The following is a 22,948-nucleotide window of genomic DNA, read 5'->3' as shown; positions in this document are numbered from 1 at the left end:
CATGATCGTTTTGGCTCTTTGAGGCCCTTTGTAATTCCATATGAACTCGAGAATTGGCTTTCTCTGTGAAAAAAAGCTATTGAAATTTTGATAGGGATTACATTTGAATCTGTAGATCACTTTTGGTAGTCTTGCCATCTTACAATATTTAGTGTTCCAATCTATGAACACAGATGTCTTTTCATTTAATTTCTTTCAGCAGTGAAGGGGTGCCTGGCTGGCTCAGTCAGTAGAGCATGCAACTCTTGATCTCACGGTTATGAATTTGAGCCCCACATTGGGAGTAGAGATTACTTAAAAATAATATCTTTAGGGCGCCTGAGTGGCTTTGTCGGTTAAGCATTTGACTTCAGCTCAGGTCATGATCTCACGGTTCATGAGTTCAAGTCCTACTTCAGGCTCTGTGCTCATAGCTCAAATCTGGAACCTGCTTCAGATTCTGTGTCTCCCTCTCTCTCTGCCCCTCCCCCACTCATGCTCTGTCTCTCTGGCTCTGGCTCTGTATCTCTCTCTTTCAAAAATAAATAAAAAATAAAATAAAATCTTTAAAAGGGGTGCCTGGGTGGCTCAGTCCGTAGAGCACGCAACTCTTGGCCTCAGGGTCATGAGTTCAGGCCCCACGTTAGGCATAGAGCCTCTTTAAAAAAAGAAAAGCAGTGTTTTCTTTGTTCAGAATACAAGTTTTTCCACCTCCTTGGTTAAGTTATTTCTGAATTTTTTATTCTTTTGGATGCTATTATAAATGAAATTGTATTTTAATTCCCTTTTGAAGTTTCCATTCCTGATGTGTTAGAATCCATACTGATCTGTGCATATTGATCTTATACTTAGAACTTTGCTGAGTTTATTAGCTCTGGTGAATTTTTTCTTTTTTGTAGGGGCACTTTGGGGATTTTAAAAAAATGTATAGGATCATGTCTTGTTTACACGGAGATATTTTTCCTTCTACCTGTTTTGGATGCCTTTATTTCATTTTCTTACCTAATAGCTCTGGCTAGAATTTCCAGTGCAGTGTTGGATAGCAGTGGTGAACATGGGCGTATGTATTTTGTTCCTGCCTGATCTTAGGGGGCAAGCTTTCAGTCTTTCACTGTTGAATATGTTAGCTGTGGGTTCTTCATAAATGCTTTTGATGTTGAGAAGTTCTTTTGTATTCTTAGTTTTCTTAGTATTTTTACTGGGAGAGGGTGTTGAATCTTGTCCAATGCTTTTTCTGTGTCACTTTAGATGATTATGTATTTTCCCTTCATGTTAATAATATGTTACATTGATTTTTTTGTATGTTGAACTACTCTTGCATTTCTGGGATAAATCCCACTTAGTTGGTCTTGGGGTATGATTCCTTTAATATGCTGTTGGATTCAGTTCACTAGTATTTTGTTGAAGATTTTTGCATCTGTATTTATAAAAGCTATTGGTCTGTAGTTTTCTGATGGTGTCTTTGGCTTGGGTATCCGGATAATGCTGGCCTATAGATGAGGTAAGGAGTGTTGTCTTCTTTGATCCTTCCCCTCCACCACGCTTTGTGTTTTGGATGGATTTTGAATTATTTTGGAAAGCTAATTATCCAAATGCTTGAGATTATTATCTAAGACAAAGCCTCCAAAATGGACTTACACGGAAAATTCTCTACCTGATAAGAATTGAACTACAACATTTTGTTGTTCAAACTCTACCTATCCATCTTAGAGAAAAAACCTATTTATATTTATAAAATCCTATGCGGTCAGATGTTGTTATTTCATTATGTATGTGTATAAATTCTAAGGAAGCATTGAATCTAAAGATTATGGTGTTAGGAGATTTTAGTTACCCACATGTATGTAAACACTTCTAGCTGCAATTTTAGAAATACAATGCCTCCTTGGAAGTATTTAACAAGATATAAATTTGAATTTGGCTAGGCTTAACTACTTCATAAGGTAGAACTTGAACACAGGGACAAGTATGAAAGCATATAATCAGTTAATGTTCAAATGTCCAAAATCTTAGGCTCTCCTACAAATATAATAGCTAATCAGCAAGTAATTTGCTATATCTATTATTTTCAGCTGTTTGCACAATTAAACTCCTTGCTTCTCCTTTATAAGATATATAAAAAACTAATAATGGTGCAATTTTATAAATGTATTTCTCTTCTTATTTGATTTTCTATCTATATGGCATGAGTAATAAATGCATTGCTAAAATAAACAGCACATTTTAAGAATTAGTTTATTTCTTTTAGAATGTACCTTTTTTAGAATGCTAGCAGATTATTCATGTTTTTTCTTTTTTTTTTTTTAAATTTTTTTTTCAACGTTTATTTATTTTTGGGACAGAGAGAAACAGAGCATGAACAGGGGAGGGGCAGAGAGAGAGGGAGACACAGAATCGGAAACAGGCTCCAGGCTCTGAGCCATCAGCCCAGAGCCCGACGCGGGGCTCGAACTCACGGACCGCGAGATCGTGACCTGGCTGAAGTCGGACGCTTAACCGACTGCGCCACCCAGGCGCCCCTCATGTTTTTTCTTTTAATTATATCATAAGTTCACAGAAAGTACAACCACAAATTATATAAACCTATTGTGTTGTTTTTTGTTTTTTGGTTTTTTTTTAAGTAGGCTCCATGCCCAACATGGGGCTTGAATTCATGATTCCAAGATCAAGAGTTGCATGCTCTACCAACTGAGCCAGCTAGGTGCCCCTAATAGTAAGCCTATAGTTTTATAACTATTTAAATATTTGTGTTTGGAGCATTCAAGTCCAACTATATTTAAAGGGAAAAGTAATATATACAACAAGTATTTTTAAGTCCTTTTAATTTGGGTTAAAAGTGATATACTGTTATGACCCAAATAGTTTTAGATCCTAAAGGGTGCCCAGCTTTCTGGTTTATGGCAAAAAATAAGTATTTGTGGAATTAAGTGCATAGCAGTTGTATGTTTTATAGACCAAACATGGTACATTCAGTCCAGTTCTAAGATAAAAACATAAAATGGGGGTGCCTGGGTGACTCAGTTAGGTGTCCAACTTTGGCTCAGGTCATGATCTCACGGTTCCTGGGTTTGAGCCTCGCATGGGGCTCTGTGCTAACAGCTCAAAGCCTGGAGCCTGCTTCGGATTCTGTGTCTCCCTCTCTCTCTCTCTGCCCCTCTCCTGGTCATGCTCTGTCTCTCTGTCTCTCTCAAAAATAAATAAACATTAAAAAAAAAAAAAAGGATAAAACATAAAACGTAAATACATTTAACAAAATGTGTTGTAATCGGTCCATGTAAGTGTAAAAAATTAGAAAATTATTTTGGGAGGGCATATATAATTGATTTTACTGGTGTTTAGCAAAGTGGGTGAAACAAAATAATCTTTTTTTTTTTTTAAGTTTATTTGTTTTGAGGGAGAGAAGGGGCACTAGCACATGAGCGGGGGAGGGGCAGAGAGGGAGGGACAAAGAATCCCAAGCAGGCTCCCCACTGTCAGCAGAGTCTGACGTGGGGCTTGAACTCAGGAACCCTGAGATCTTGACCTGAGCCTAAATCAAGAGTTGGATGCTTAACCTGCTGAGCCACCCAGGCGCCCTTATTAAATAATCTTTTAAAAATATAGTAGTTTTCTAGTGGCAAAATGCATTGATTTAAGTTTTGCACTCAGTCCCCATGATGGAGGTGTGAAGGAGGTATTACACTTATGATTACCTTCTTTTACATTTGAGAAAACAGAATTGGTCTGATTGACTTTTCCACTTCCCAGTTAGCAAGTGAGTGTTAGAAATTAGACCCAGGACTTCAGATTTTAAGCATCAATTTCTTTCTGTTAAATGAGATTTTTCTTTTCTGTTTGTTGCAGTTCAAAAGAAATAAGGAATAATACTGTTTTCTATAAATATGATATTCTATCCTTTTTTTTTTTTTTAATTTAAAAAAAAAATTTTTTTTAACGTTATTTTATTTTTGAGACAGAGAGAGACAGAGCATGAACGGGGGAGGGGCAGAGAGAGAGGGAGACACAGAATCGGAAACAGGCTCCAGGCTCTGAGCCATCAGCCCAGAGCCCGACGCGGGGCTCGAACTCACGGACCGCGAGATCGTGACCTGGCTGAAGTCGGAGGCTTAACCGACTGCGCCACCCAGGCGCCCCGATATTCTATCCTTAAAGACAACATGTAATTCATTTTATAAACATAATTATAACTTCAGAAAATAATTCACAATAAGACTCAGACTTGCTTCTATATTAAAGTGTGTTTGGATTTTCAAAACTGTGATTTCTATGCAGCTTTTCAAGGATAGGTTGTTCATACATTATCTCCTGCATAATGCTGGAGGGGCAGTGTGGTCTCATACAGTGGTTTTCACACTTGATCAAGGCACAGGAATTACTGGGAGTTTAATAGCTCAAGAAGCTCTCCAGGTAATTCTGGTAGAAGTGATCCACAGATACCTGGACAAACACTGGCTTTACAGTTTCCCACACACACACACACACACACACACACACACAATTATCTGCCTCATAAGATGATGGTGGTGATTCAATCTATGATATTATTATAGTTCTTGGGACAGAACCTGGCACATAGTAAATGTTCAAGATATTTCATTCATATGTGATGGCTTGGGTGGCAACAAAGAAGCAAGAGAGCATTCTTTCAACAAAATATATTGAATTCCTGTACTATTCTAGCTGTTTTGATATAAAGGGGAAATGGACACATTCCTCACTTTTGTTGAGTTTACTTGATTAATAGATTCATTTTAAAGGTATACATCCTTTCCTTGTAACAAATTGTAAGATAAAATGAATATCAAGGGCATGTTTGTATAGTTCTTCTTTTTCCCTGTAAATTAAAAATTCATTTTTTTAATTTGAACTGATGATTGCAAGTTAAAGAAATAGGCTGGTGGTATTATTTCTCATTTTATTGTTGCTTTAAAGCTGTATTTGCCAATACAGTGCCACTGGATGCTGGCAGCTGTTTAAGTCAGTTAAAATTAAATAACATTACAAATTTAGTTTCTTGGTGCACTAACCACATTCCAGGTGCCCCATAGCTCACATGCAGCTAGTGACTGCTATATTGGAGATAGAACATTTACATCATCATAGAAAGTTCTGTTCTACATGTTGCTCTAGAGCCTAGAACAAAGCAGGGAATTTTTCCAGTTGCCTTGATCTGTAAACTGATTTTAAGGTAAACGTTAGTAGTGGCCCGAGGCTGTCATTTCAACGCCTACATGCATTAATAACCTCTCAGGTTGACCAAGCCCATAGCTGGTATTGATTTCCCTGAACAGTTTCATTGCACAAGCAAGTGAGATTTAAATGCTAATATCTGGGCATTTTTTTAAACCTTCAAGCAATATACTTAAGTTGTCTTATTGGTTTAGGTATAGCTTTTTGTGCACGCGCACGTGTGTGTGTGCGTGTGTGTGAGTCAGTGAAAGAGAGAGAGAGAGACAATTTACCTCCAGAGCATTACAATTGCTTTAAATTTGTATCTAATAAACTTTAGGGGGCAAATAAAAGTTGCAATTGCATCTATATTTCTAGAATTTACAATATTTATATAAATAATTTATTTATAGAAACCAAATTCCAGAGTGGTGAAAAGTTGGACTAACACTATGTAGTCAGAATTCTTCTCGATATAACCCATTATACTTGTAAAATATTATGATAAATTTAGTATTTTGATAATTTTAAACCTAAACATTTTTTTCAGCACATGAGTTTTTTTTGTTAAAAACTCTGTAAAATTGTGTAGCCCCTGCTACATTCTGATGTCTAGGCCATGAATGCATTTTTCTGTGCATAGTTCAAGAAATAGTCTGCAAGGGTAGTTGACTTTTCACCTTTGTTTCCTGCATGTGTCTATATATATACCTATAAGAGGTGTTCTTTTCTTCAGGTTTTGCTATGGTGTCCCTTTTTGAGAAGGGAAGCCATAGGAGTCCGTTCTCACTTGGTCCCAGGTCATGGATGAGAGCAGTTAGGAGAATAGAGGGAGCCTGGGTGGCTCGGTTCAGTGTCTGACTTTAGCTCAGATCATGATCTTGCGGTTCACAGGTTCGAGCCTGATGTTAGTGGTGCTGACAGCTCAGAGCCTGGAGCTGCTTCGGATTCTGTGTCTCCCTCTCTCTCTGCCTCTCCCCAGCTTGTGCTCTGTCTCTCTTTCTCAAAAATAAATAAAAAATATTAAAAATAATTTTAAAAAAAGAATAGAAATTCTCTTGTACGTTTCTGCCTCCTTCAGTGACTTTCCCTCTTTCCAGATCACTTACTTCAGCCTCTGGTACCACAACAAGCAAAATCAGCGCCGTTGGGTAGATTTGGAAAAGCCTCTCAAGAAGCAGCTGGATAAATATGCATTGGAACCTACCGTCTATTTTGGAGTGGTGTTTTACGTGCCTTCAGTTTCACAGCTGCAGCAGGAGATTACCAGGTGAGCACTAATATGCTCTTTGTTTTTAGGAAATAATCTAATGAGATTAAAAAAGTGACACCAAGGTTAAAGTCAGGAGATAAGACTAAACATTGCCCTCCTGCCCACATATTTAGCCACATTATTGCAGGGAGGTTCTGGTATGCAGTGTGTCAGAGTATTTTATTGTGTGTTGCATGAATTATGGTTTCACTAGGCACAAAGGAGTGATTAAAGGGGAAGATGATGTTTTTATCCTGGCTGTGAACTCTTCTTGTTGTGATGTTTCCTTCAAAGTTTTTGTTGATTTGTTTCTGATCTTTGTTAACACTGAAATGAGAGAGGAAATTTTAAAAAGTCGCAGAATCTGTCTTCATCCCTCAGGGAAATGTGCAGATGTGCAGAGGGGTTCTTACAGTTCTTTGACTTCAGTAGCTATGGTCTGTAGATAGGTGGGAGGGGGAGCGTGTCCAGGGTAGAAGAGGCCGGTAAGTTCACTTAGAAGGGACAGAGGCAGAGAGGGAAGGTCATATTAAGGAGTGGATGGAGGAACTGCGTTTTTTTTCCTTGAATAAAAAACAAGGAATAAAATTTGGATTCATGAGTCTGCCTTTCAGAGTTCTCCAAAATCCACTACTACCTTATCTTTTGAACCCCATTTAACATTACTTTTCAGCCGAGCTGGACTACTTCCAGTGCCCGGAACATGCCGCATGCCTTTTCATCTTTGGGTCCTAGATCTTCCTTATTTATGTAGTGGAATCCTATTTGTCTTCTGAATTTCAGTTCAAAAGGCACCTCCTCCGTGAAGTTTCTGCGACCCTTGGCCTGGAATGAGCTTTTGCCTTTTCCAGACTGTCCTACAATTTGCTTGTACTTGTGTTAAGATGGCAGTTGTTACAGCCTTTCGTTATAGTTCTTTGTGTACATATCTTATCTTTTTCTTGGATTTTAAACCTGTAAGTTTTCTTTAGCTTTACCTTTCGCACAGTATCTAACACGGTACCCTGTACATAAGAACCTGGTACTGCCCTGTGTTTGTGTAATGTTCTCTCTGAGTACTGAGTTTGCCAGTTAATTATCGGAAGAAGATATGAAACCTAAGAAGCAAGAATCAGGTAGTAGGGATAATAAACATGCACTGACTGTAAAAGTGACCTGAGATAGGAATGTTGACGAGAGAAGTAGAAGCCAGGAGGAAAAACAGCAACTGATCAATGACTCATTTATTTAAACATTTAGTGAAAATGTAATATGGTATGATGTCAGAGCTCTGTGGGAGACCAGTATACAAGTGACTAGGCTTTAATCCTGCCCTGGAGGAGTGACTGGAGTCTGGAAGCAACAGCCCGTGTAAATAAACAATTACAGTATATTATGATGATAAATGCTTTCATTAAAACAGAAGATTCCTAGGGGTGGGGCACCAAGGAACTGGAACAGGCAAGTAAAGAAGTTGACTTTTCACTTGACTTTAGAAGGAATTTTCCAGTTAGAGGGAATAGCTGGTGCAGAGTAGGGGAGAGAATGAAAGCCTCTAGTGTTTTCAGGAAATTTCAGATATCACCTAGAGAGGGGAGAGGAGATTTGAAAAATAGGAATGTCCTAGTCATAAGGTCATGGTACAATGGGGAAAGACATTTTCGAATTTTTACAGAATGGGATGATGACATTAGTATTTTACCAACATCACCTGTCACGGAAGGTAGCTTAGAGGTGGCAAGACTATATAGTTAGGAGACCAGTTAGGAATGTATACGCCACAATCCAGACATTAGTCTAGAATGTGGACCTGAACAAAGGCATTAGCTGTAGGAAGGACTAAGGCCTGGTAGATTGAGTCAGTAGGAGTGCACATTGATTATGTATAGGAGAACCTGGTAGAGAAGTTGTACCGGTAAGGATTAAGTTTGGCAACATGTGACCAAAAACCCTAAATATCTTTCACTTGTTAAATAAGTCCAGAGGTCAGCCATGCAGAGCTTCTGCTGCTCCACAAAGTCTTCAGGGACCCATGTTCTTTCTCTCTTTCTGTACTGCCATCCTTGGTGTGTTCTTTCCATTCACTGGGAGATATCCTTGTCAAATAATTCTAGAGAAGTTCTAGCTATCACATGCGTATTCTGGCAGCAAAAGGGTAAAACTGGTTCTACCCTTAGCTGATTCATATTGTTTTTGAAAAATTTTATTTATTTATTTTGAGAGAGAGAGAGAATGTGAGTGGGGAAGGGGCAGAGAGGTGGAGAAAGAGAGAGAGAGAGAGAGAGAGAGAGAGAGAGTGTCCCAAGCAGGCCACGTGCTGTCAGCACAGAGCCCAATGTGGGCCTCAAACTCCTGAACCATGCGATCATGACCCTAGCAGAAATCAAGAGTCGGATGGATGCTTAACTGCCTGAGCCATCCAGGTGCCCTGATTCATGTGCCTTTAAGAGGCCTTTCTCAGTTCCTCAGTCACACTACACTAGCCACATTTTAAGTACTCAGTAGCCACATGTGGCTAAAGGCTACCATGTTGGACAGCACAGATATACGTTATCTTTATCACTGCAGAAATTTCTGTTAGACAACACTGCTCTAAATCTAACAGTTCGCAGGAGAAATTGGAGAATAGATGAACATGTTAAATGACCCTACAAGAGTGCAATCAGATAAACCCAGAATGTAGGGAATTCTACTTGACACATCATACCATTTCAAATACAAATAACATGAAAATAAAGAGAAGGAGTTTTTCTTTTTAAACTTAAGAGAGATTTAGAAATGTCAATCCAATTAGGGCACCTGGGTGGCTCAGTTGGTTGAGCGTCCGACTTTGATTTCCGCTCAGGTCATGATCCCAGGGTTTCTGGATCAAGCCCTGCATCAGGCTCTGCACTGAGCGTGGAGCCTGCCTGAGATTCTCTCTCTTTGTCCATCTCCCTGCTTGTGCTCTATCTCTAAAATAAAAATTAAAAAAAAAAAATGTCAATTCAGTGTAATCTGTGAACCTGTTTAGATCTGTAGGGGCACCTGGGTGGCTGAGTGGGTTAAGTGTCTGACTTAGGCTCACGTCATGGTCTGGTGATTCATGGGTTTGAGCTCTGCGTTGGGCTCTGTGCTGACAGCTTAGAGCCTGGAGTCTGCTTCAGATTCTGTGTTTTCCTCTCTGCCCCTCCCCAACTCACGCCCTGTCTCTCTCTCAAATATACATAAACAAAAAAAATAAAAATAAAAAAACTGTAAAAATACATTTTTGAGGGGCACCTGGCTAGCTCAGTTGGTAGAGCATGCAACTCTTGATCTCAGGGTTGTAAGTTCAAGCCCCATGTTGGATGTAGAGATTACTTAAGTAAAATCTTCAAAAAAATAATATGTTTTTGAAGCAATCACAAAAATTGTATGTGGACTAGATATTGGGTAGCTTTAAGGCACTGTTGCTCATTTTGTTGGTTATGTTAAAAATGTGGCTTTTTTTTTTAAAGCTTATCTTTTAGGAATATGTACTAAAGTCCCTGTAGGTGCTATGATATATCTGGGATTTGATTTAAAGCACTTGGGTGGGGAAGGGGAGAATGTAGAGGAAACAGTATGGATAAAGTGATGATTGAGGCTGCATGATAAGGATGTGTGGGTTTACTGGGACTTGTTTTCTGTATATGTGTTTCAGAATTTCCATAATAAAACTTAAAAATGCCATTACCTACGCGTTAGCCTTCTACTACTAGCCTAAGAAAAACAAGTGAAGGAAATAAATAAACCTAAAATAAATGTGGGTGGGGAGGGCACCTGGTGTCCCGGTTGGTTGAGTACCTTACTCCTGATTTCGGCTCAGGTCATGATCTCACAGGTCGTGAGTTTGAGCCCTGCATTGGGCTCGAGGCAGATGGTGCGGAGTCTGCCTGGAATTCTTTCCCTCTCTCTGCCCCTGCTCCGCTTGTGCATGCGCATGTGCTCTTTCTCTCAAATAAACTTTAAAATAAACTCTCAAAATAAACTTTAAAAAAAAGGTGAAGGAAAAGACTGCCTCTTTATATACTGAAATATCTGTTGGGCAAAATGGGGCAACCTAATTTATTATAATTGTTTCATGTAATATTTCTTGTATAAAAGTATTTTATATTAGAAAGTTGATAAGTGCATAAGATTGAGATGAAACGTCTATTTTAATTAGTATTTTGGCTTTGGGCAAATTTATAGAACACTTGTTTAGAATTAAGATGTGCAGTTTAATTCAGAACTGTTTGTAAGGAATAAAAGTTTGCATGTTACATTTTATTACTGTTTTGTTTTTTAATTATTCTTTTTGCAGTAAATACTGAAAGAAGAGATTTGTAAATCATCCTTTGCCTCACCAGCATATTATAATTTTAACAAAAAGTGTTAATAGAAGTGGTAATAACCTTTGAAGTAAAATTTCTTGGTCCTTTCCTTTTAAGTAAATACTTAAATATATACATACATGCATACATAGACACACATATATATGGGTATATACATATATATGCATATGTACACATATGCACACACTGCTTGCTTCCATTAAAGGATTTTAAGGACAATACGATGAAAGCTAATAGTAAAAGCAACCACTTACCTTTCTTACTATATGTCAGGCACTGTCCCAAGTACTTTATACTTAATCATTCACTTCCTCCGCACAACAAATCTTACAGAGTAGGTATTACTATCCATTTTGTAGATGAGGAAACTAAGGCACAGAAAGGCTAAATAAATATCTTGCCCAAGGTCATGCTGCCAGTATGTGGTGGAACTGAGATTTAAACTCAAGCAGGCTGACTTCTCAGTCCTTGCTCTCAACCATTGTATTCATATGGACTCTAATATTAAAAAAAAAAAACAAAAACAAAAAACTAAAGAAGTAGGATAAAAATACTAGGAAAATTCTTCACTGGAGATTTGTGACAGTCAAAAACATGCACTTTGGGGTCATTCTGACCGAGATTCAAACTCTGACTCAGCCTACCTTTGCGGTATTATTTAATCTCTGCATATTATTTAATCTCTGAGCTTCAGCTGTGCCTGAGTACAAGGTGGCTGTTATTAAACAGGTGGAGCAAGTGGTTAGGAAGGGAAGGCGAGGGGAAGCAGTGACTGGCTGTGCCTGAAGTTTAACTCTGAGCTCCATGGCAGTCAAGGCAAAAGAAGGAATTATCTGAGTTCCATCATCCATCATCTGATAAAACAAAACAGAACAAAACAAAACATAACAGTTTGCAAACATGACAGATTTTCTTGGTATATCATTCAAAACGTAATTTTCAGGTGGGATTTTGTGTAGAAGACATTGAACCAGCAATGAAGAACAATTTAGAGCAACTGTGGAGGAATCAACTCTTAAAATAGAAAAGTGTGACACAAGGCAAAAAAATGTGTGCCTTTCTGTGGAAGACTAAGCTAATTTGGTGCACGTGTGTTGCTTTCCAGCGATTTGGTTTTAAGGAAAGCACCTAGAGTATTTAGAGTGGGGTATGTGGCAGGCATGTTCAATAGATAGACTTCTCTAAATACAATCTTCTTTAAATAGGCTTCGGAATGGAGCTGCCTAGTAGAAGGTTTGAAGTTTTCTTCTTTGACAAGATCCCAGAGCTACCAGCATTCTGTTTGTCCGTTGAAGGAAATCTATGGGTTCTGCTACTTACCACTAGCAGGTGGACGGGATAAGGTGGATCTAAATTCTTATCCGAATGGATGGTGTTTTTTGTAACAAAGAATGGAGACCTCACAGCTAGCTAAAATAAAAGTGGATGATGTTAGGAAACATATGAAGTGATTAAAGGGGTGGGCTCTGGGGGGAATTCAAACGTGACCAGGTTGCATTCACAGATGCCAAACCCGGAAGAGATTCTGGATTCAAGATGGCTCTATAGACTATACTGGCAGGGAGTTGGTGTATCTTCATTCAACATTGTATTCCCAGCATCTAGAACAATGCTTGGCGCATAGTAGGCCCTCGTAATTACCAGTGAAATGAATAAATCAAAGGAAAGCAGCATAAATCTTCACTGTAGAGCTTTATCAAAATGGAGTAGTGGTTATAGATGAAATAACTGTTAATTGGCTTCATATGCTCAACCTTGTGAATGGGCGATAGTACTCTTATTTTACTGGTGATAATTTATTTTATTTTACTTATTTAAAGTCTACTTATTTTGGGAGAGGCAGAGGAGGGGCAAAGAGAGGGAGAGAGAGAATCCCAATCAAGTTCTGACTCAGGGCTCTGTCCCAAGAATCATGAGATCATGATCTGAGGCTGAAATCAGGAGTCAGATGCTTAACCAACTGAGGCACCCAGGTGCCCCTTTATTGGTGATAAGTTAAAGCCACAGGTTATGACTTGCCCTTGTTCATTCAAACTGCTACATTGGGGAGCTGGAATTTAACCTAGGTCTGCTTGACTAAAGCTTGTGCTGGTAACTAGTGCCCTGTATATTGAAAGTGTAAACAGAAGTAAACCCACATTACAAGAGTATTAAGAAAGCTATGATGCTATTCTTTTGGGGATTTCTTCAAAATATTTTAATACAAGCCTGGTCTGAAATATCAGGAAGCATTTTCTTTTGGCTTTACTTCCTAGGGTAGGGAACTTCCATCAGAATAAGTAACTTCTACCAAAGTCTTATCTTACCAGGTTACTAGTCAGGGTTCTTATTTTTTAATTTTTATTTATATTATTATTATTTTTAATTTACAACCAAGTTAACATATAGATAATAATGATTTCAGGAATAGACTTTTGTGATTCATCACTTACATAGAGTACCCATTGCTCCTCCCAACAAGTGTCCTCCTTAATGCCCCTTGCCCATTTAGCCCATCCCCCCACCCAAAACCCCTCCAGCAACCCTCAGTTCGTTCTCTGTATTTAAGAGTCTCTTATGGTTTGTCCTCTTCCCTTATTTTATATTATTTTTGTTTCCCTTCCTTTATGTTCATCTGTTTTGTATCTTAAATTCCACATGAGTGAAGTCACATGATATTTGTCTTTCTCTGACTGACTTATTTCGCTTAGCATAAACACTCTAGTTCCATCCATGTTGTTGCAAATGGCAAGATTTCATTATTTTTTTTTATTTTTTTTTAACATTTATTAATTTTTGAGAGAGAAAGACAGAGACAGAGACAGAGAGTGAGTAAAGGAGGAAACGGAGAGGGGGAGACAGAAGCTGAAGTAGGGTCCAGGCTCTGAGCTGTCAGCACAGAGCCTGACGTGGGGCTCGAACTCACAGACCGTGAGATCATGACCTGAGCTGAAGTCGAATGCTTAACTGACTGGGCCACCCAGGCGCCCCAAGATTCCGTTATTTTTGATCACCAAATAATATTCCATTATGTGTGTGTGTATACACTGTGCACACACACACACACGTATGTATACACACATATGTATACATACATACATGTATGCATGTGTATGTATACATATACATAAATGTATGTGTACACACACACACACACACCCTGCTGCTTCTTTATCCATTCATCAGTTGGTGGATATTTGGGCTCTTTCCATACTTTGGCTGTTGTCAGTAGTGCTGCTATAAACGTTGGGGTGTGTGCGCTCCTTTGAAACAGAGGTCCTATATTCTTTGGATAAATACGTAGTAGTGCAATTGCTGGGTCGTAGGGTAGTTCTATTTTTAATTTTTTAGGAACCTCCCTACTGTTTTCCAGAGTGGCAGCACCAGTTTGCATTCCCACCAGCAGTGCAAAAGGTTCCTCTTTCTCTGCATCCTCGCCAACATCTGTTGTTGCCTGAGTTGTTAATTTTAGCCATTCTGACAGGTGTGAGGTGGTATCTCATTGTGGTTTTGATTTGTATTTCCCTGATGATGAATGATTGTTGAGCATGTTTTCATGTGTCTCTTAGCCATCTTGATGTCTTCTTTGGAAAAGTGTTTATTCATGTCTTTTGCCCTCTCTTCACTGGATTATTTGTTTTTTGTTTGTTGAGTTTGATAAGTTCTTTATAGATTTTGGATACTAACCCTTTATCTGATATGTCATTTGTAAATATCTTCTCCCATTCCATCAGTTGCCTTTTTGTCTTGCTGATTATTTCTTTCTCTGTGCAGCTCTTTATCTTGATGAGGTCCCAATTGTTCATTTTTACTTTTGTTTCCCTTGCCTTTGGAGACATGTCAAGTAAGAAGTTGCTGTGGCCAAGGGGCACCTACCTGCGTAGCTCAGTCAGCTAAGCTTCTGACTTTGGCATAGGTCATGATCTCCTAGTTTGTGGGTTTGAACCCTGCATCAGCCTCTCTGCTGGCTCTCTGCTGTCAGCACAGAGACCACTTCGGATCCTCTGTCCCCCTCTGTCTCTGCCCTTCCCCTTGGTTCTCTCTCTCTCTCTCTCTCTCAATAAATAATTTTTAAAAACTTTAAAAAAAAAAAGTTTTTGCAGCCAAGGTCAAAGATGTTGTTGCCTGTCTTCTCCTCTAGGATTTTGATGGCTTCCTGCCTTACGTTTAGGTCTTTCATCCATTTTGAGTTTATTTTTGTGTATGGTGTAAGAGAGTGGTCCAGGTTCATTTTTCTGCATGTTGCTGTGCAATGTTCCCAACACAATTTGCCGAGGAGACTGTCTTTTTCCATTGGATATTCTTTCCTGCTTTGTCAAAGATTAGTTGGCCATATGTTTGTGGGTCCATTTCTGGGTTCTCTAATCTGTTCCATTGATTTATGTGTCTGTTTTTGTACCAGTACCATACTGTCTTGATGATGACAGCTTTGTAATACAGCTTGAAGTCTGGGATTGTGATGCCTCCAGCTTTGGTGTTATTTTTCAGGATTGCTTTGGCTATTTGGGGTCTTTCCTGGTTCCATACAAATTTTAGGATTGTTTGTTCTACCTCTGTGAAGAATGCTCGTGTTATTTTGATAGAGATTGCATTGGATATGTAGATTGCTTTAGGTAGTATTGACATTTTAACAATATTTGTTCTTCATATCCAGGAGCATGGAATCTTTTTCCATTTTTTTTGTGTCTTTTTCAATTTCTTTCATAAGCTTTCTATAGTTTTCATTGTGTAGGTTTTTCACCTGTCTGGTTGGGTTTATTCCTGGGTATTTTATGGTTTTTGGTGTAATTGTAAATGGGGTTGATTCCTTGATTTCTCTTTCTGACTAGTCAAGGTTTTTAAAGTAATGATTGGTCATGGATTCTCTGTTTCTCCAACTAAACAGAACAAAACTTAGGAACTGTTTTACAGGGCATTGGAAAGGCGACCAGTCATCTGAGTGGTTGTAGCTTTGAAATAACTACAGTTAAGGATAAGTGATTCAACAAATTGATTACATTGTGTGTGTGTGTGTGCGCACGCACGCGTACAGGCACGTATATGTATGTGTAGGTGTAGATATGGTCAAGGACATTCTTGTCATTTTTTGAAACCATCTGGGGTTAAGGTTTTCTTTGACTAGTTTTTGCTCTTCTACCAAATTATTGTAAAATGTATTGTGTCTCAATTGGAGGTAATATTGATACTGACTTTTTTTAATTGACATTTTTTATAGGTACCAGTATTATCTGCAGCTGAAGAAAGATATCTTGGAAGGAAACATTCCTTGTACATTAGAACAAGCAATTCAGTTAGCCGGCTTAGCTGTTCAAGGTAAATAATGGCAATCGATGATGTAATGGATATATCAGATTGAAATGTATGTTGTAACAGGAACGCCTGACTGGCTCAGTCAGTGGAGCATGTGACTCTTGATCTAAGGGTTGTAATTTTGAGCCCCACATTAGGTGTGGAGATAACTTAAAAAAAAGAATCTTTAAAAAAATGTGTGTTATAACAAAAACAACAAAGGATTCTTAAAATAACTGACTTCCTATAGTGGTGTTAGTGAAATTAGTTTTCTTGCAGGAAAAAATAAATTTGGATACCTTTCGTGAAATATGAGACTTCTGGAGGTGAAGCATGTTAGCCTATGTCAACAGAGCAACCAAAAACAGAGAAAACACACACACACACACACACACACACACACAGCATGTAATATGCTGTGTATTCCTCCAGTGCAAGGACTTGATCTGTAGCTAGCTAATATTTTAGGAAGAAAGATCAGGCAAACAGTGAGGTTGATGAAGTTATATTAACGCTTATACTTTTAGCAGACATCATTTATTTGGTTTCTTAAGCAGTTGTCCTGGATTATAGAGCATTGTCAATCATAACAGATAAAGCTTTGCATTTCGTAAGTGTTTTTGGATTGTGTCATTCTGTTCTGTTTCCCATGTCTAATCAACACGTATTTACATGCATGTATATATTTTGGGAAGACTTCTGATGGGTCATTATTTCAAATGATAATTGGCATTAATTTTGGGAATTGAAACTTAACCAGAAGAATCTTTAATAAAGTTCCTTCAGATATTAGAAGACATATATCATTTCTAGACAAACAAATGCCTGATACACATGGAGCCATATTCCTTTTCAAGGTACTTGGAATCTTCCTAAATATCATCTTTGGCTTTAAGAGTTAGTTTTTCATGGGTCGCCTGGGTGGCTCAGTTGGTTGTGTGTCCAGCTTCGGCTCAGGTCATGATCTCACAGGTCGTGAGTTCGAGCCCCGCATTGGGCTCTGTGCTGACAGCTCAGAGCCTGGGGCCTGCTTCAGATTCTATGTCTCTCTCTCTCTCTCTCTCTCTCTCTCTCTCTCTCTGTCCCTTCCCTGCTTGTGCCCTGTCTCTCTCTGTCTCAAAATTAAATAAACATTCAAAAAAAATGTTAAAAAGAAAGGTTTTCATAAGGTCTTTGCAGAACTATCTTTTTTTTTTTTAACAATTAAAAATTTCTAAAGCAGACACATCTTGCTGTAACATGTTCAAGTGATCTAATTGCATTTCCTAGAGGTGATCACTGCTATAGACAGTTTGGTTTCTTTCTGATATCTTCCAGTGCATAAGTAATCACACGTGATTACAGGGTAGCTTTTGTTTGTTATTCATAAAAATGAGATCATGATACATTTAGTTTGTAACTTTTTTCCCTTTATTTGTAGGTATGTTTCCAAGTTTAAGACACATGAATCTACCTAATATATATATTATATTAAATAATAATATATATATTTTTAATGTTTCATTTATTATCTTTGAGAGAGAGAGACAGAGCATGAGTAGGGGAGGGGCAGAGAGAGAGGGAGACACAGAATCTAAAACAGGCTCCACGCTCTGAGCTGTCAGCACAGAGCTCAACACGGGTCTCAAACTCACAAACTGTGAGCTCGTGACCTGAGCCAAAGTCAGACAGTTAACCGGCTGAGCCACCCCATTGATATTTTTAAAAAGACTTTTTAAAACATATACTGTATAGCAGCTGTAAGGCACATTTGACTTCTGAGTCATAAGCATACCATCTATATACTGCATACTGCATTTGGTTGTACATGTTTTTCTTTGCAAATTAAACATAACTAATGTGAATATTTGTCATTTTGTACAGCCGATTTTGGTGACTTTGATCAATATGAATCCCAGGACTTCCTTCAGAAATTTGCCTTGTTTCCTGTGGTAAGACTTCTTTCAACATTGGGCTTTTTATAAATAGTTTATTTCCACATCCTTTAATAATCCCCAAAACAAAGTCCATATGGTGGATTTACTGGGCTGGAATAGTGTTTAAAAAAATCAATTGCCTCATAAACAACTCAAGTGGAAGTGCTTTGCTTTGTAGTCTTACTGGTCGTTGTAAACCCACAGAAATGGAAGGGGTGCAGTCACTGGGCTGCAGCCAGAGAGATTTGTTTTGTGTTTGGGTGTGAGTCTAAGAGAGGGATTCACTTCCAACTTCTGAGGAACCACATGGAGGTTTTGCTTTTAACCGAAGGCTCGAAACCTCTCAGTGATGTGGGAATGAATTTGGCTTCTCAGCAGCAGTGTAAAAAGTAGGTGGCAAGAAGACACTGCTGTCTGCTTTTTAAAGTCACTACTGATGTGATTGACAGGGAAACCACATTGGAACAACTACGGGAGGTGTTGTGATGCTCTTCTGAGTGTCTACACAGCCAGCCAGGGAACACACAAGATGTTGTCGTTGTGCCGGACTCAGAACTGGCTGATGGGTGATGTTGCCAACCTGAAATAACTCAGCTGAGACCTTCTCCGGGATGAACTGAGAAGGCGGGGCGGGTGTTTTGGCTCCTGAGCACAGGCTACTTCATTCCTTAGAAGGATCTTGATCACATACTTAAGCAAATCTCCCGCATGCTGATACTAGTCCGAATTTTGCCTGCTAGTGACAGGACTAGCGGTGATTCCTCTGAAGAAATTTCGGTGGCTTGTTTACATACTTACTGCAGTGTATTTTCTTCAGGGGTGGTTACAAGATGAAAAAGTATTGGAAGAAGCAACCCAAAAAGTGGCCTTACTGCATCAGAAATACAGGTAACACTAAGAGATAAGAAATGGAAATCGTGTGGAAGCAAAGCCGGGTTGACTATGATATACGTATTGACACGGTTAAAACTTGGAGCTTTCGTGCTGCTGCAGCCACTACTTCTGCTCTGGGGAGCCAGCGTTCCATTGCACTCAGTGTGCCAAGTGCTGTTCTAATCACTTCCCCGTGTTAATTCATTTACTGTCCATGGTTATCAGTGAGGAAGCTGAGAACATTGAAAGCAGCCAGTCACTGAAGGGTGCCACTTCTTTACTCCATATAGTAAAGGTTTCGGTGGTGACCTAGTCTCATGTGGGTTAATGCAAGATTAGGGAGACTTGTTTCCTATTGTGATGCAGCCCGTGTAGAGTTCCCCCCCCCCCCCCCAGTATACCTTTGGAAACTGTATCTCTGTCTTCTGGGCAATCTGTACCATGAGCTGTGTTTCTTGCCCTGGCCCATGCATGTGGGTAAATAATGGCCTCATTTGGTAGTGAACCTGTGTGTGTTGTGTGTAAGAAAAATCCTCCCCCATGGGGCACTTGGGTGACTCAGTCGGTTAAGTGTCTGACTTCGGCTCAGGTCATGATCTTGCAGTTCGTGAGTTCTGGCCCCACATCTGGCTCTGACAGCTCAGAGCCTGGATTGTGCTCTGGATTCTGTGTCTCCCTTTCTCTCTGCCCCCACTCACGCTCTGTCTCTGTCTCAAAAATAAACATTAGGGGCGCCTGGGTGGCGCAGTCGGTTAAGCGTCCGACTTCAGCCAGGTCACGATCTCGCGGTCCGTGAGTTCGAGCCCCGCGTCAGGCTCTGGGCTGATGGCTTGGAGCCTGGAGCCTGTTTCCGATTCTGTGTCTCCCTCTCTCTCTGCCCCTCCCCTGTTCATGCTCTGTCTCTCTCTGTCCCAAAAATAAATAAAAATGTAAAAAAAAATAAAAATAAAAAAAAAATAAACATTAAAAAAATTAAAAAAAAGAAAAAGAAAAAGAAAAAAATCCTCCCCCGGAGAATGCTAGGTCTTACTCTCAACCGAATGCTACATAGTTCCAGGTATGTTAGATAACATTACGCTCTTATAACCACTCTTTAAGGTAAATGATATTCTGTTTTTACAGACTGAAAAAACCAAGCTCAAAAAGAGTAAATAACTTGCCCAAAGTTACATGTGGTAGAGACGGGATTTGAACCCAGGTGTATCTAATTATAACCTATTGTTCATCCCCTCCCATTAAAAATAACCTTTTGCCTTTAGTCTCTTCCTACTCAAATCCATAGAGTTGCTCACTAGAGACCAATCTTCTTTTTAAAAAAAAATTTTTTTTTTAATATTTATTTACTTTTGAGAGGGAGAGAGAGAGACAGTGAGCAGGGGCAGGGGAGGGGCAGAGAGAGAGGGAGAGACACAGAACTCAGTGGGCTCCAGGCTCTGTGCTGTCAGCACAGAGTCTAATGCTCGGCTTGAACTCACAAACTGAGATCATGACCTGAGCTGAAGTCAGATGCTTAACCGACTGAGCCACCCAGGCACCCCAAGATCAATCTTCTTAAAACACCACTTTCTTTTCATCTCCCCTCCTTGCCTTCCCAAGTGCTCATGAGTCTTTTCTGGCTTTCCACTAGCCTGAGTTCATTAGCCCTGGGATTAAAGACTTGGTCACATCCTGCCTTTCTGGCTTCACTTTTTGCTGTCCCAAATAAACCTTTTCTTTCTGCCAGCATAATTCATCCCTCAGGCACTTATCACCCTATCTTTTGTTACTTTCACGTACTCATCTGTGCATCTTTTTTTTTTTAATTTTTTTAATCTTTATTTATTTTTGAGAGAGAGAGAGAGAGAGAGAGAGACAGTGCAAGCAGAGGAGGAGCAGAGAGAGGGAGACACAGAATCCCAAGCAGGCTGCACAGAGCCTGATGCGGGGCTCGAACTCCCAAATCGTGAGATCATGACCTGAGCCAAAGTCGGACGCTTAACCGACTGAGACACCCAAGCGCCCCTTGTTTGTGCATCTTTTTATTTTTTTTATTTTTTTTATTTTTTCAACGTTTATTTATTTTTGGGACAGAGAGAGACAGAGCATGAACGGGGGAGGGGCAGAGAGAGAGGGAGACACAGAATCGGAAACAGGCTCCAGGCTCTGAGCCATCAGCCCAGAGCCCGACGCGGGGCTCGAACTCACGGACCGCGAGATCGTGACCTGGCTGAAGTCGGACGCTTAACCGACTGCGCCACCCAGGCGCCCCTGTGCATCTTTTTAAAAGATAGTTTAGTACTATTATTCTGTATGAGGCTGGATGCTGTGTCATGAAGATAAATAGAACAATTAGCTGCCATCAAAGGATGTATTCCCTGCTTTGGAGTCTTAAGGGGTGGGCATTGGAATAGTAATTATACACTAACAATGTGATATGAGTGCAGTGGGGGAGGTGTGCATAGAATGTGGTGGGTCTGCATGGATGGAGCAGGGGCATCTGATTTAGACTCAGGGATATCACAGCAGGTGACAAAGGAGTGATACGTAGGCCGACTCTTGAAGGCTATTAGGGATTGATCAGGTGCACAGGTGAGTGACGGTTGTGCCAGGAAGACGGATCAGCATGTGCAGAGGCCAGCATGAGAGAACATCATGGCTTGGTTGCAGGGTGGGATGCCTTATGGATGCTGGAAGAACAGCAGATGAGGCTGGGGGGGGGAACAAGCCTCCATGCAGTTGAGAACCTTCTTTACCCACACTGCCTTCCTGCCCACCCTTGTAACTCTGCCCTGGAAAAGGATTACCATCTTCTAACCCTTACCATCTTCTAACACTTATCGCTTGGCATTTAGCACACGATGCTTAGTATTGCCTGATATTTTGCATAATAAGCAGTTACTTAGTGGTTTCAAATGAATTCCAGCTTTCAGTGAAGACTTTTTAGGGAGTTTGACTCCCCACGTCCCCCTGGCCTGCCCAAAGTACAGGGATGGGATCTTTATAACCCTCAGCGTTCAGCAGAGTGCTGTGCGTGTAGTTGACTTTCAATCGATGTTGATGGATCGGTTGAAGTAATTTCTGGTATGCTTAAAAATTTGAAATGTTTGTAAATATCTTATGCCAAATTGATTATGTAGTTTTTTAGCAACGCCTCCTCCCCACCCCCATTTTTGGTTCTGTGATCAACCTCACATCTTTTGGGTTGCAGAAGGCTCACGGCTCCTGATGCTGAAATGCTGTACATGCAGGAGGTAGAGAGGATGGACGGCTATGGAGAAGAGAGCTACCCCGCAAAGGTGAGTATGCCATGAAGGCTGGGGCTCTCCCAGTCGATCTCAGGAGCTCAGAGGACAGTGGGGAGACCTGGGGACACCCTGTGGTGCAGAGGCGGGAGGCATGGGAAAGTCTGGAAACCGGAAAGCTGAGGTCCTGTGACCAAAATTTCTTAGTAAAACACACTCCTGTTTTGCAATTTGTTCTTTGAAATGCTCTTGAAAATGGGTTCTTTGAGGAGCCCGGTTTGTCCTCTTTTCATACCTATTCGACAAGGTGATTCCTTTAAACCTTTCAGACTTTGCCCTCCATGTCGGTCTTCTGAGCATCTGCTAAGCTGGGTTCATTGTCACACTTCTCATGCACCTGATGCCCAAATGCTTCTTTCTGTGCTTTCTCCTTTCAGGATAGCCAAGGCAGTGACATATCCATTGGAGCATGTCTTGAAGGCATCTTCGTGAAACACAAGAATGGAAGGCCTCCTGTGATATTTAGGTACTTTGCTTACATCCTTTGCACTTTTCTGCGGCTCCTCTTGGTGATAGTTTTTAGTACATATACTAGTAATAGTGCCCACAAATCTCACCCTGGGTTTCATTAGGAAATGGAAATATGCCCCTCCTAGAATAAAATAACACCTGACTGCATTGGTTCTTTTATAAGCCACTTTCTTCAAAACCAAATGTGTGGAAAACAGTGCTTATAATAATGGCCTACTTATGAAATGCTTAAAGGTGGGTGACCCTTTTCTTACCAAATGGAGGCTGTTCTTTGTTTTGATGTGAGTTTTTAATTTCAGCTCTAGATTCTAGGACTGTCTTTTTGTGGAAAATCTGGGCCTTTCTCTGATTCTAGTCATGCACTAAAATTCCTAAAATACTAGCATCTAAGCAAATTTCTTTCTTTTTTTTTTTTTTTTTTTT

At 39.8% G+C, this 22,948-nt stretch overlaps 1 protein-coding gene across 1 annotated transcript in view; it reads left to right on the top strand.

Annotated features, from left to right (window-relative positions):
- PTPN21 (protein tyrosine phosphatase non-receptor type 21) overlaps nucleotides 1-22,948 on the top strand; it is an 83,867-nt gene that overhangs the window by 26,601 nt on the left and 34,318 nt on the right. Inside the window, exons 3-8 of the mRNA XM_030319745.1 lie at nucleotides 6,249-6,418; nucleotides 15,911-16,008; nucleotides 17,848-17,915; nucleotides 18,718-18,788; nucleotides 21,961-22,048; nucleotides 22,432-22,520. Coding sequence (XP_030175605.1) covers nucleotides 6,249-6,418; nucleotides 15,911-16,008; nucleotides 17,848-17,915; nucleotides 18,718-18,788; nucleotides 21,961-22,048; nucleotides 22,432-22,520 — 584 coding nt within the window. The remainder of the gene's footprint in view (nucleotides 1-6,248; nucleotides 6,419-15,910; nucleotides 16,009-17,847; nucleotides 17,916-18,717; nucleotides 18,789-21,960; nucleotides 22,049-22,431; nucleotides 22,521-22,948) is intronic.

The sequence above is a fragment of the Lynx canadensis genome, chromosome B3, assembly GCF_007474595.2.
Source record: "Lynx canadensis isolate LIC74 chromosome B3, mLynCan4.pri.v2, whole genome shotgun sequence".
Taxonomy (NCBI): domain Eukaryota; kingdom Metazoa; phylum Chordata; class Mammalia; order Carnivora; family Felidae; genus Lynx; species Lynx canadensis.
This window is presented reverse-complemented; position numbering and strand designations above follow the sequence as displayed.